Source organism: Phaseolus vulgaris, chromosome 1 (genome assembly GCF_000499845.2).
Source record: "Phaseolus vulgaris cultivar G19833 chromosome 1, P. vulgaris v2.0, whole genome shotgun sequence".
Taxonomy (NCBI): Eukaryota; Viridiplantae; Streptophyta; class Magnoliopsida; order Fabales; family Fabaceae; genus Phaseolus; species Phaseolus vulgaris.
The window spans coordinates 10139393-10152939 of NC_023759.2; the positions used below are offsets into that span (position 1 = coordinate 10139393).

At 33.2% G+C, this 13547-nt stretch overlaps 1 protein-coding gene across 1 annotated transcript; it reads left to right on the forward strand.

Moving 5' to 3' along the window:
- The first annotated feature begins 2036 nt into the window (after positions 1-2036).
- LOC137813540 (L-gulonolactone oxidase 3) lies at positions 2037-6186 on the forward strand. The gene is made up of 3 exons (XM_068615864.1): positions 2037-2918; positions 4233-4491; positions 5217-6186. Exons 1-3 carry the CDS (start codon positions 2223-2225, stop codon positions 6044-6046), a joined length of 1785 nt encoding a protein of 594 aa, XP_068471965.1. The 5' UTR covers positions 2037-2222; the 3' UTR covers positions 6047-6186.
- The last annotated feature ends 7361 nt before the right edge of the window (positions 6187-13547 follow it).

Here is a 13547-nt window from a genome sequence, read left to right on the forward strand (position 1 = left end):
TAAAATAAATACAAATTATAAATTATTTAATGTCTGATTTAAATAAAAATCTCAACTATATAACATTTTTAAAGTATTAAAAAAATAAATAAATACTAATACTAATTTATTTAATGTCACATTTAACTAAAAATATGAAATATATAAAATTTCTAAAACATAAAAATCCTAAATTATTTAAGATCCTATTTAAATATTTTAAAGTACTAAAATTTTGTTTCCAATCTTAGTAAACTTATTTTTTTTACATCCTAAACACTAAAATCACATAATTGTTCTAGTTCATACAAAATCATTTCCAAACAAATCATACATAGATCCATACAAACAATCATGCATGCACTCTTCATTGAATCAAATAAAACACTTACTTTGATGATGAATGAAAGTCACAAAAAACAATGTGAAGAAGCCTCAATTTTTTTGCAAACCACCACACCACACCACATGAACACAAGAACAACATACCAAAAGCAGAAGAGCAGCACTAGCTTACATCAATTCTACACCAACATAATGACGCATACACAACCACAATACAGTCATTCGTGGAAACCAAATCGTATCCAGCACCAATGTGACATTTTCACAACAATTTTTACACAAAACACTAAGGAAACATGCAAATGAAAATGAAAAAAAAAAACAAACAAAAACTACATAATCGATGTTGTCCATGCATATAATCAATTAAGCAATGAAAATAAATTCATAATCGATTATGACAAAAAAAATGATTATCCTCTTAAAAAACAAGCACACTCGATTACGGGACTTTGAACATGATTATTCCTCTAAAAATTAAGCAACATCGATTATGAGACTTTCACCTTTCAAAAAATAACCAACATTAAGTGTGTTGTGCAAACTATGACTTGTGGTTCTCTCTAGCGCAAGCTAAGCATAAAGATATTCATGCATGAGACTCCATCAAACCTCACCTCATAGCACCACCACAATGAAAATTAACATGTAAAAAACAAAAACAATGAAGATAATATACAAGATGTAAATTGCGTTTCATAACATTTCCTTGCATTTCATCTCACATATACTAAGAACTCAAACCATATACACTCTGCAAGTCCACATTTGTAAATCAACATAAACTCTTCGGTCGAAGTGTCACCCTCTTTTTCATCCGATAAAATATTAAAATCCAAATAAAGGTTAAAAGACTCCAAAAGTCAAAACCAAACTGACTATTCGCAAATTTAGACCAACAAATCATATAAAAGAAATCCACAACCATGAACACCAATATTACAAATGTACACGAAATTGCAAATTGAAAAACTAAATAAAAAATATTTCTTTGCGGCAAATTACAAAGACACTAAATAACAAATAAAAAGACAAAAACCGCAAATGCAAACAACAAATTATAAAGAAACACAAAATAGCAAATATACACAACTCTAAGCAAATTCCAAAATCAAAACCCAAACCGCACACAAAAATTAAATTTACCACTCACACCAACCTACCACATAAAACAAACCGCAACATCCAAATCCCAAACACAAATACTGTTAAAGATATTTGTTGATATTTGTTTTTTTTAAACCCTTATGTTTTATGTAATTAGTCAATAATTTAAGGATGACCTCTTCTTTACTACTTTTATTATAGTCTATTGCAACTGATATATACATTACACCTTTTCGCAAATTTTCGTATTTCTAATTATTATAAGACTATTTAATAGCTAAAGCTTTCCTTCAAATAACACATATCATCCTCTCAATTTTCTCCGTTTTACTTAAAAAAAAATATCCTTTTACAAAAAACTAGAGCACAAATAGCTAGAGTAAATCTTAAATCGCAATCCTATAAAATCTCTAATATCAAAACCGAACACAAAAATCAATGCAAAATAATTTTTTTACCAATCAAAGTGAAGCTCACCTTTCAATAATAAAATATTTTATTTTTCTTCCGTATCGACAATTGTTAAGTGATGGTACGCAGTTGTCAATTGTGATGCTTACACGGTTGTGAAAATATTAATAATGTTATCGAGGTTCATTTGCAGATTTGTTTATTAAATGGATTTATTGCGGAAAGAAACTCTACCGTTATTTGCACTTCAAGCAACTTTAATAACTTAGGGTTATTTGTGACAAAGCTTTATCTTTCTGTCGGCGCTTCTTATATATCCGCGATATAATAATGAGGAACACTTAATAAACCAAAAAACACCACCATCATCATTTTTCAACATGCCTGGTGCCCACTGCCTTTGTCCTCGGATTTTGGGATTCATTCACGCACTTCTATTGTTGTGTTCAATCACAACCGTCCATGGCATGCTCCCACACTCCCCAGTTGAATGCAGCAGTACCGGGTGCATTCTCCGCAACGCCTACGGTGCGTGGGGTGACCGCAGGGACTGTTCTGCCCTCAACGTCACATACCCGACTACAGAAGAACAGCTCCGTTCGGCAGTCTCCTACGCTGTCCGTAACAACCTCAAAGTAAAGGTCGTCACCAGATTCTCCCACACCATTCCCAAGATTGCATGTCCCCAAGGGAGCGCAGGTGCAGGTGCCACTCTGCTCATCAGCACAGAGAAGTACGACTCTGGCATCGTAATCGACGATGCGAATATGGCCGTGACTGCGGATGCGGGTGTGGGGCTTCGGCAATTGATCGACGCCGTTGAGAGTAGAGGGTTCAGCTTGGTGGCTGCGCCTTATTGGGAGGGTGTGACGGTTGCCGGGCTTATCAGCACGGGGGCACATGGTAGCTCCTGGTGGGGGAAAGGTGGTTCTGTTCATGATCATGTTCTTGGGATTACTGTTGTTGTCCCTGCTTCCAAATATGAAGGGTATGCGAAGCTTTTAATGTTGGAGGCGCAGGACCCCATGCTTAATGCTGCCAGACTGTCTCTGGGAGTGCTGGGTGCCATCTCCAAGGTCAGCCTATTTTCGTCCTTTAATTGTGAAACCAATTTTGTTATTTCTCATTTTTCTTTTCATCTGTTCTTATATATAGAATTGGAAAAAAAATTCTATACACAAAATGAGCAGTTATAATGGAGAATTTTTTTTATATATAAGTATAGATAATTAAAAATTCAATTTTATTTATTTTTATTTTCTTAACTTCTTTTCTATTTTGTTTTGGTGGAAATAGTCATGGTTAGTTACATATGTAAGCTCAATACACTTTCCGAACTTTTGCAGTTGTTTAGCCTGTGTGCTTCGGAAAAAAGTGAGAATATTTTATTATAAGCATTTATGTAAAATTAATGGTTTATACTGTGCATTTAATTATAAATTATTTCCTGTAATTTTATTTATTTTAGTTAGATATGACGTGATATATTATATTAAATATATATCCAATTTGAATTATTGTGTTTTTAAATGTAAATTATTTATGTGATTTTTATTTTTCAATTAATGGATTATACGATGTTTGAAACTGAATATACAATTTTAGTTAAATATTTTTTCACAATAATTAGGATTTCTTAATGATAAATTAATATATAGTATAGCCTGTGGAGTAAAAATTTCTAAGTGCAGTGTGAAAATTAAAAAAAAAAACTATTACTAGATATATTTGGATTACCAACATATTATTACATATATTTCTAAATAGTCCTATCATTTAATTTACTTTAAAAAAAATATGTATATTATAAAACTCTCTTTTTTTTTTTGTAGTTTTTCCACTCTTAAGAAAATCTGTAGGATTGTTAGTGGTTGAACTTATCTTGTGAACTTGTCTACCCTAATTTAATTATATTTTTGGGTTGAGTTGAATTTTATTTAGAATCATGTTTAGTACATATTCACGAATTTAAACTCGATAACTTGATGCCCATTATATAATAAATATACGATTAAAATATTATTTATATAATAATTTTATTATAAAAATAATTTATATTTATCACATGTGTGTGTATGTATATATTAAATACAGTTAGTATTAGATGATCTTTTATTAAGTAATATCAGAAATATTTATTTTGAAGTATTTTTTTTTAATAAAATATATTTTAAAAAAGTTTTCAACATGATCATTGAATTCATTGATTGGGTTGCTAAAACGTTTAATCCAACATAATTAAATTAAGTTAAAAATTAAATTAAACTCAATTTATATTTCTATTTTCACTAATCACATACATACTAGAAAAAACGATCAAACTATATGTAGCTATTCAAAGTGGTCATGTTAGTAAAGTTTGATAAATTAATATGAATGTTGAAGGACAGGTAAAATTATCAATCGAGCACAGGTTCAAAAGAAGCATAACTTACGAATTCACAGAAAAAGATGATCTGATCGAAGATTTATACGTAGACCATGCAAAAAAGTATGAATTTGCAGACATAACTTGGTATCCATCAAAGCACACAGTGGTGTACAGATATGATTCAAGGGTTCCCTTAAATGCTTCGGGTGATGGAGTTAATGACTTCATTGGATTTCAACCCAATTCCATCTTGATATCTGAATCAGTTAGAGTAGCAGGTATTTCTTCTCTTCTCCCCAATACTTCTAACCTTCCTAAAATGTAGAGTTTGTCTTGGTTTTATTGTTGGAGATTCATAAATTAAAAATTAGTATATTAGGATTCAAACCTAATCTTGAGTCACTTTTAAAGAATCTTGAATTTAAAGTTCACTTTTCTTTAAAAATCAATATTAATAAGTTCTTGCATGTTTAGATAAAGTAAGTTTAATCTCTATTAATAAATTTTATTTGAATATCTCAAATTCTTATTGTTTATCATATGTTAATGGTAGAGGTTAATGGTGGTTTTGAAATGAAATAATTTCCAAAGCTAAGGGAAAGAATAGAAGTTAAAATTAGTGAATAATTTAGTTTATAGACTTAATCAAATCCATTAAAAGGTTTTCTAAATTTAGTTATTTTATTTATAATTACAAAAGTACTAGCTTTCATGGTTACCTTTTTGTTTGTAAAAGTTTGCATATGAAATTGTGAAAATAAAAATAATATGTCAATTTTACGTTTTCTTTTATACAAGCTTTTAAAAATGGAAAACAAAATATGATCAGAGATGGTATTTCTTATAATTAAAAATGAAAACAGAAAACTAAGAACATAAATCACTTTTCAGGCCAAATAAATCCTTGTGATCAAAATCAGACATGTATAATATTCTACACAAAAAGGACAATAGAAATATAATGAACCCAATCACATATTTTACCCGAAAAAACTACATGCAGAAAACCTGCTAGAGAGTACGAGAAACGCGAATGGGAAATGCTTAACAGCAGGTACTACTTTAGGCTTCAAGAAATTAGTAGGCAATGGGTTGAAGAACAATGGCCAAATCTTCAGTGGCTACCCCGTTGTGGGTTACCAAGGAAAAATGCAAACTTCAGGTTCATGCTTATACTCAACAAGATTTGACACATCATGTGCTTGGGATCCACGAATCAAAGGGCTGTTCTTCTACGAGAGCACAGCAATCTTCCCTGCATCAGCATTTGGGGACTTCATCCGTGACGTGAGGAAACTGAGAGACCTAAAACCAGAAAATTTCTGTGGGGTGGACATCTATAATGGGTTGCTATTTCGGTTCATCAAAGCCTCAAGTGCATATCTAGGGCAACCTGAGGATTCTGTAGTGGTAGATTTCAACTATTATCGTGCAAACGACCCATCAAATCCTAGACTAAACCAAGATGTGTGGGAGGAAGTGGAGCAATTGGCATTCTTCAAGTATGGGGCTAAGCCACATTGGGGTAAGAATAGGAATATAGCATTCTTTGGGGTGCAGCATAAGTATCCCAAGTTTAACATGTTCATTGCAGCAAAACAAAAAATGGATCCACAAAATGTGTTCTCTAGTGAATGGTCTGATAATATACTTTATGGGAAGGAATCAGAAAAAGTTGATGGGTGTGCCTTGGAGGGACTCTGCATATGTAGTGAAGACAGACATTGCAGCCCACAGAAAGGGTATCACTGCAGCCATGGCCTTGTCTACAAGGAAGCTAGAGTATGTAGATATTTACAACCATCCATATCACTCTCATCGACCATAGCATGATGTTCCTCTTTTGCCTTTTCATATCCTATCATTGTTTTAAACTATGTTTTCCAATTGAATAAAAGTGAGACATTTTAGATAAATGTATAGTTAATATGTATGACTACAATTGCAGTAAAAACACTACAATCCCTCTGCTAAAATGCCTAATGTAAAACTATAGTTTGGTTTAACATTTAGATTCTATACTCGTTTCTTCATTTATGAAAAATGAAAATTCCTTAGTTGAAAAATTGAAACTATTTAAAGTAGTTTCAATTTGAATATGATTCTTAGCTCCAAACCTAACATATATATTTTTGGTGCTCAGTTGATAATTCAGGCCTTGTACTTTTCTTCTTTCCCCATCAATAGAGAATGAAAGTAATTTTTTAATGCATACTGTCAGTGTATGGACAAGTTTGCTTCTTAATTGTTTCAAAGTCGAAGCATAGTTTGGTGAGATTCAATTTGAGTGATTGGGAGAGAAAAATTAAAAATTAAGTACATTAGTAATATAAAATTGTCTTGCTTCATAATCAAGAGATAGAAACGTTGTTCGAACAATGCTATTCTTACAAGCAACAACAAAATGTTGTCATCCGCTATTCTTACAAGCAACAGTTCTACCCTTACGCATGCATAGGAAAGGAATGAAATTTTCATGAGTTCGCATCTATCAACCTCTTTGTAACAACCCCATTTATCTTACCTAATAATTGCATCACCCAATTTAGTATATAAATATATACATATTAATTACCCACTCGTACTACAAAATATTATCTTTTCATATAAAGATTTTCAAATACATACATCATAAGATAATATATTTTTCTTTATTTTTTATGCTAATTCTCCACCTTCTTCCTGTGAGATTCATCACTTATAATATCTACTTTTGTGTAAAACATGATTTAATAGAAAATAAAGTAAGTTAGATATTTTTAAAACTTCCAATATAATTCTAGATTCAAATAATTCAATCATAAACATATGAATCATCATTTTCATCCAATTAAATGAATACAATCATAAACTTATGAATCATCACATTTCGTTCGTTTTCATGTACTAAACAAGTAAGTATCTACAAATATCTCATATTCAACATCACACATGCCAGATCCACTCTCATCCACATATAAACACTTGACTTTACTTCTGGAATTGTGCATTGATTTAGACTCAAAAATCTACACTTGTCATACTACTCATGCTGAGAAATCACTCCACACAACATACTACTCACACTAGGGAATCCCTCCACAAAACCACATAAACATATGAATTCGTTCAACCCGTATGACAGAGTTAATCCATATGATATGTTCTTATCAGTTATTTCTCAATCCCCATATTCAATCATATGAACCTCCTTCGAGTCTCACCATTTGATAATCTTCATCTATATAATTTTAATATACCAGTAGAGTTAGGATAATTTCTTCAAGATGATTCCCTAATCAATGAACATCCTAACAATCTCAACACAGTATTTTCCTTACTGTAAATATTATATCTCGATCACATGATTCATAGTTTATCTACCTCACAACATACCATTCAATCACACATATATTAATAATTTTAAAACAATGATAAAATATCAACATTAATCACATAACATTTAGAATTTCAAAAATCAATTGAAATGGCACTGAGTGTATTTGAGGTCAAGAGAATTCCAAAAGCTACATCTCAATTCTCTTGATCGATAGGAAATGATGTTGAGCGAATTTGAGGTACAGAACGAGTATATCTCATTTAAAATCACAATTTGATAGGTAAAAACCAAGACTTAACTTCAAAACACATATCACAATCAATTTAAATAGTCAATCACTTACCCAATTGTTTAAACTTCAAATCATTTTCATCAAATAACATCTATTTCAATCAACAAAATAAACCCTGCAAGAGAATTTTGGAACTTCTGACCACGTCATCTTTATGTCCAAATCCTCTAGCCTAGATTTCTATGGAAAATAACATTAGCTTCCTAATGTAAACTATCCAACCTCAAAACCATTGGCTAAGAAGATTGAAGAAGATGGGGTCTTATTAGATAGATTGAAGAGTCTTTTTCTTTTCTTAGCCTTATAAATAATTGTATAGAGTGGTGTAGGGGTTATATTGGACCTTGTATTTTGGGCCAAGTAGCATAAAATTTCATTTTGGACTTTGTATTTTGGTCAAATCTAGATTAGGTTAAATAACATAAGCTTAGGGAGGATTTTGGGTGCCAAATAGTCGTAGACCTTAGCTTGGGTGTCAAGTTAGGTTAAGAACCCTAGTTTGCACGCAAGCTAGGGTCAGGCGCTTCCTACTTGGACATGTGGTGTCTTTGCCATTTGTTACTCTCCTGATGGAGAGGATTTGCACCAATGAGAGAGTAAAACTTGTCACACTCTCATTTAAGAGGATTTATGAAACTTGCTCTCCAAGTTATGGTTAAGGTTAGACCATCTAGGGTTAGAAGTTTTTCTTGCAAGTTTCATCTCCTATAAATAGGAGTGTCTTGTACATGAATTTTAACTTTGATTGGAGTAATAAAATGCTATCCAAATTTTGAGACACTTCAACTTGTTAAAGTTATCTCTAGAGTTGTCTTCTTGCTAAACAAATTTCTAGATTCCTCATAGTAGTGTTGGTCCAACCTCACTCTAGAAACTACTATATATGTTGGCCCAACATAGAATCAAACTCATAATTTTCATCACCAAATTGTGACATTGCTACACTTTTTACATGTTTCCACTATCCTTTATCATCCAAGGAAGAAATTCAAACCAAAATATTGAAGAAGAGATACACATGCGCATGCAAATTTTTTTTCATGACTTCCCTGATTAGAAGGATGAACACTTACAAAGAGCCCTAACTCCTTAAGAAAGCAAGGATAGCCTAACATGCACCATATAGTCCTAATCAATAATCTGAACACATCACTATGATCATGAACTAACAATGACTAATCCTGAAGCCACAAACACTACATGCAACACATATTTACCTTGATGAACAGAAAAATCAAAACTGACTCAAAGGAAAAATGAGCATAAAGAAACTTACTCTAAACTAACTTTTTTGTATTTCTCTACTAGGAGTCCAAAGGTAGCCTTTGATCGTCAATCTAATGAAGGATGTGGTTAGAAATCTAGAGAGAAGGTAAAAGAGAAAAAAAAACTTTTCTAAAGAGATTATGGTTATTTAAAATGAAACCTGAATAACTGCTTTTTTCTATTTATACGAACTTTCATTTTAATAATAAAATATTTAAGTGTTATTTTAATTATACTATGATGCAACCCGGATTTGCACGCTCATGTGTAGATCTTCTTCTTCCATGATTTTCATTTTGAATTTCTTCAACGAAAGATGAATGATAGCAGAAGCATGTAAGAAGTGTAGAAAATTTTAAGAGGAGATGGAAATTATGAGGTTGGATCTAAGTGAGGCTAGACCAACACTTAGTTTCTAGAGTGAGGCTACGCCAACACTTCTAGAAGGACTCTAGAAATATGTCTAGCAAGAATACAAGTATAAAGAGAACTTTGACAAGTGAAGTGTCTCACAAATTGGACAACATTTCATTAATTTCATCAAAGTTGAAATACATGTACAAGAGACTTCTATTTATAGGAGAAAGTTTCTCAAATCCTCTCAAATGAGATTGTGACAATTGTCACCTCCTTATTGGCGAAATCCTCTTCATTGGGAGAGTGACAAGTGACATGTCTTCATTGGAGGAAAATCCTCTCCATTGAGGAAAAGACATGTAGACCTTCATGTCATCCTTGCCTCTTTTCCTATTTACATCCTCTCTTTTCCTGCTTACACCCTATTATACTTGGCCCAAAATACAAGACCCAAAACTAATTTCTAACTACTTTGTACACTTTTTCAAGGCTAAGAAGAAGAAGAAGACTTTTCAATTTAAGTGTTCATCTCCAATAAAGCTCCATCTTCTTCTATCTTTTTAGCTAGAAGTATTTTCTAGGTCTTTACATTCTTCACAATAAAATTTTGAAATTACGTAAATATAATTTATTTTTAATTCTTTAGGTAAATTAATTGTGTATAATTAGTAACTTAATTAGAGATTTTAATTATGTTGTGGAATAGTTTTGGATGAATAGAGGCAAGTCACCTATTTATTTGGTTCACACAGACTAAATTAAGAAAAAGAAAGAGAAGTGTTTTTTTATTGGCTACTAGCCTATTATGCAACTTAAAGAATGCATTATTTTGCATCAATTTTTTGTATATAAAACAATTAGTCAAGAGTGATTGTTTTCTAAAAAATACTTGAGTCTATCTAGAAGTAGTTGCGTTCCAAATAATACTTTAGGTTGTTATAGCTAGGAATGGTTTAAGATAATTCTTGGTGAAGGTTGCTGGATTGGAGATAACATAACATAGCTATATCATGGTGCAACATCTGTAGCATATCAGTATAGCTGGGATGGGCACGGCGTGGCAGGTGCTTTAAGCCAACTGGAAAGGAATTTTAAGGCCTAAACTTTTTTGTGGAGTTACTTGGGTGTTATATGGTGAAGTTAAAGATCAATTTGAAGTATCTGAAGACGCTGTTGAAAGCTAATGAGATGATGGAGGTAGCTAATTCTCTCGGTGTGCTCTGGAAGTTTGTTTGCTGCAGATTTATTGCAGCTCAATAGAGGATGCAATATTGTTGCAGATGATGATGCCAAAGAATTAATTGCAGTAGGTGTTTCAACCACAACTGATGAAGTTCTTCTATACCATGGACATATGGATGGTGGCCTGATTGTGAATTTGGTTGGGTGATACAAGGTGCAATCTTGGTACACAAGAATAAAGCTGAAGATCCCGGCAGGAAGTAATTCTGGTTGCTGTTATAGGTGGTTGAGAGAGGTAGCACCAGTTATTAAGCTTTGGATGTGGAGGTTGTGCTGCAAGCCACTCATTAAGGTAATTGTCAAGCTGGTGGGAGGATTACGTTGGTTTTCTGGTGGTTTTGAAATGTTGTTTAGTGTTATTTGCAACAATCCAGCAGAATAATAGAAACAAAATGGGGGCTGTTGTAGGTTGTTTATTTATGCAGTAGCTTTTATTTTCTTCCTGTTTTGGGGTGCTCTTTTTGGAGGTCCTAAAACATGGTTTGGAGTGTGTAAAGGGTTGGGATACCCCTTTTGTATCCCTCTTAATTTAATTTCATTCTTTGCAGATAAAAAAAAAAGAAAAAAAAGAAGCTAGGAATGGTTGTGATTCAAAAAATACTTGGGTTTTAGATAGAAGTGATTATGTTCCAAATAATACTTTGGTTTTAGATTAGAGTGATTGTGTGCTCAAATAATACTTGGGTTGTTTTAGCCAAAAGTAACTGAAGTCCAAACTATACTCGTGTGTATCTTCATAACATTAGTCGGCTTAGTGGACCTTGATCAAGTTGATCAAGAACTAGACATATTTTGTGATGGAAGAGGCCCAAGCACAAGCCCACATGCAAGCCCACCAAAGGGTAGATTTGGGCCAACCATAGAGTTATGGCCAAGAGGATCCAAGAAGACGTTCTTTTACATGTTCAAATGCCATAAACTCTACTGTAGAGTAGACTTTAATTTCTTGTCAAAATTAGCATAGGAACTTTATTTGTAATTTTCTTAGAATTAATTTTGGCACCTAAAACACCAACCTAGGTAAACTTAGAGTTTCTAAAAAAACCTCTAAATTTACCAAGGCCGGTCTAGAAAGCCCATGGAGGGGGTGAGCATAAAAACTAGAGACACCCCTCCCCATGTGCTCATTTGTGCACCCATGTGCCATGTGCACCCATGTGCTTCACATTTACATTTCATTTGGCTAGCATTAGGGTTGCATTATGGTCCTCCTTAGCCTATAAAAGGAGGAGCCTACACCTTGTATTTTCAAGTTTATTGTGAGTAAAGTTATGTTGCCATTTTGTGTCAAGCTTTGCTTCTCCCTAGAACTCTAGGCTCTAAACTTCACATCCTTCACCTCTCTTTGGGCTGGCCGAACCTCCCAATATTCATACACATCATGCACCTTCAAGATCAACACCACTCTTAGGAGGATCTTGCACACACACATCCATAGCTTCCGCACCATATCTTACATGATTCAAGAAGACCTTCATGAAATTTGCCATCATTTTGTATTTATATAAGAACTAGTATATAAAAATGAACATCATAATTTTTTTCCTTAAAGTTGTTTTAAATTGCATGTTCTAAAATTGCAATGTTTGTCATGGCCATGAAGGGGAGGGTTGTCAATTCTCCTACTTTTATGAATGTCTTTTTATCGACATTCATGTTCAATTTCCATTAGATGAATTTCAAATGGGTGTTCTTCGTCTTCTTAACGTTGCCCTACTCAACCTAGCCTAATAGATGGGCTTCTATGAAAGCTTTTCGTATTTTGTGCAAATATCTTTCATTGTCTCCTAGTCCGGGAGTTTTTCTTTATTTTTATAGTTATCGGCTTGGTAAGCGACCAAGTTGGTTATCTTTGATTAGTCAGTCCAAGACTTGTCTCCTTTCTCCTTTTACATCTTCTTACAAGAACTTCAAAGATGATTTTTTCAAAATTATAATTGAAAAAACTGAGAAGAACTATTTTTATGGGGGACGTCCTAAAATATCCATTCTATTGGACGTGTTCCCCTTTAAAATTCAACTCATGGTCATATCATTCAATGAGCGGAGAAGAACTACATGTTCTTTCGGTGCTGGATCAGTTATCCTGGAAACATCTTACTCGCGCTTTACTACGAATATACACCTCACGTAAACAACGTAGGGATTTTATTGATATGTATTTTTTCAATTTTTCTTTTCCACAAAAGAATTTTAACTTTGCTAAAAAATTTCTTGGTTTTTAGGTTTAATGGCGACTACCAATTCGAAAGGGTGAGCATACTTCTCAAAGCTATTCGCCAGATCTGGTGGTTCCAACCCTCAACCCCAAAGGGAAGTTCAACCTGAAACAGAGGTTGAATTTGTAGAACCTATCTCTCGGGTTGAAGCTGTGATTGAGACTAGGAACGCCACGAATACTAGCGTTAGACCTTCCAAGAAAAGTAAAAAGCAAGATAGAAGTAGTAGGCAATCACATTGTTCTCCTAGACGCCATTGCCATGTCGTCGGGAGTTCCTCCCAAGCTCTTCTTGAAACCATTTTTGGTGCTTCAACACCGTTTTCAAAATTTGTGCACACCAACCTTGATGGACCTTCTCGACATATGTTTAAGGCGACCAATATTTCTTCTTTAATAGATTCAGCGGTTGAGCTTGCGGCCCGCTCTTTGCTGATTGCTAAGATCGTTAGAGAATAAACTATGAATGGTATCTCTTCTACTAAATTCGAAAAGGTGAAGAGAGAGTTGGCTGAATCAGGTAAAAGTCTCAAATCTACTCTTGAGGCCAACTCGTCCTTAACTACTCAAATCAAAAAGTTATCGAATGTGCATGCTTAATGCGAAGCTGATAAGGAATCATTAAAGGATGAAATTGTCG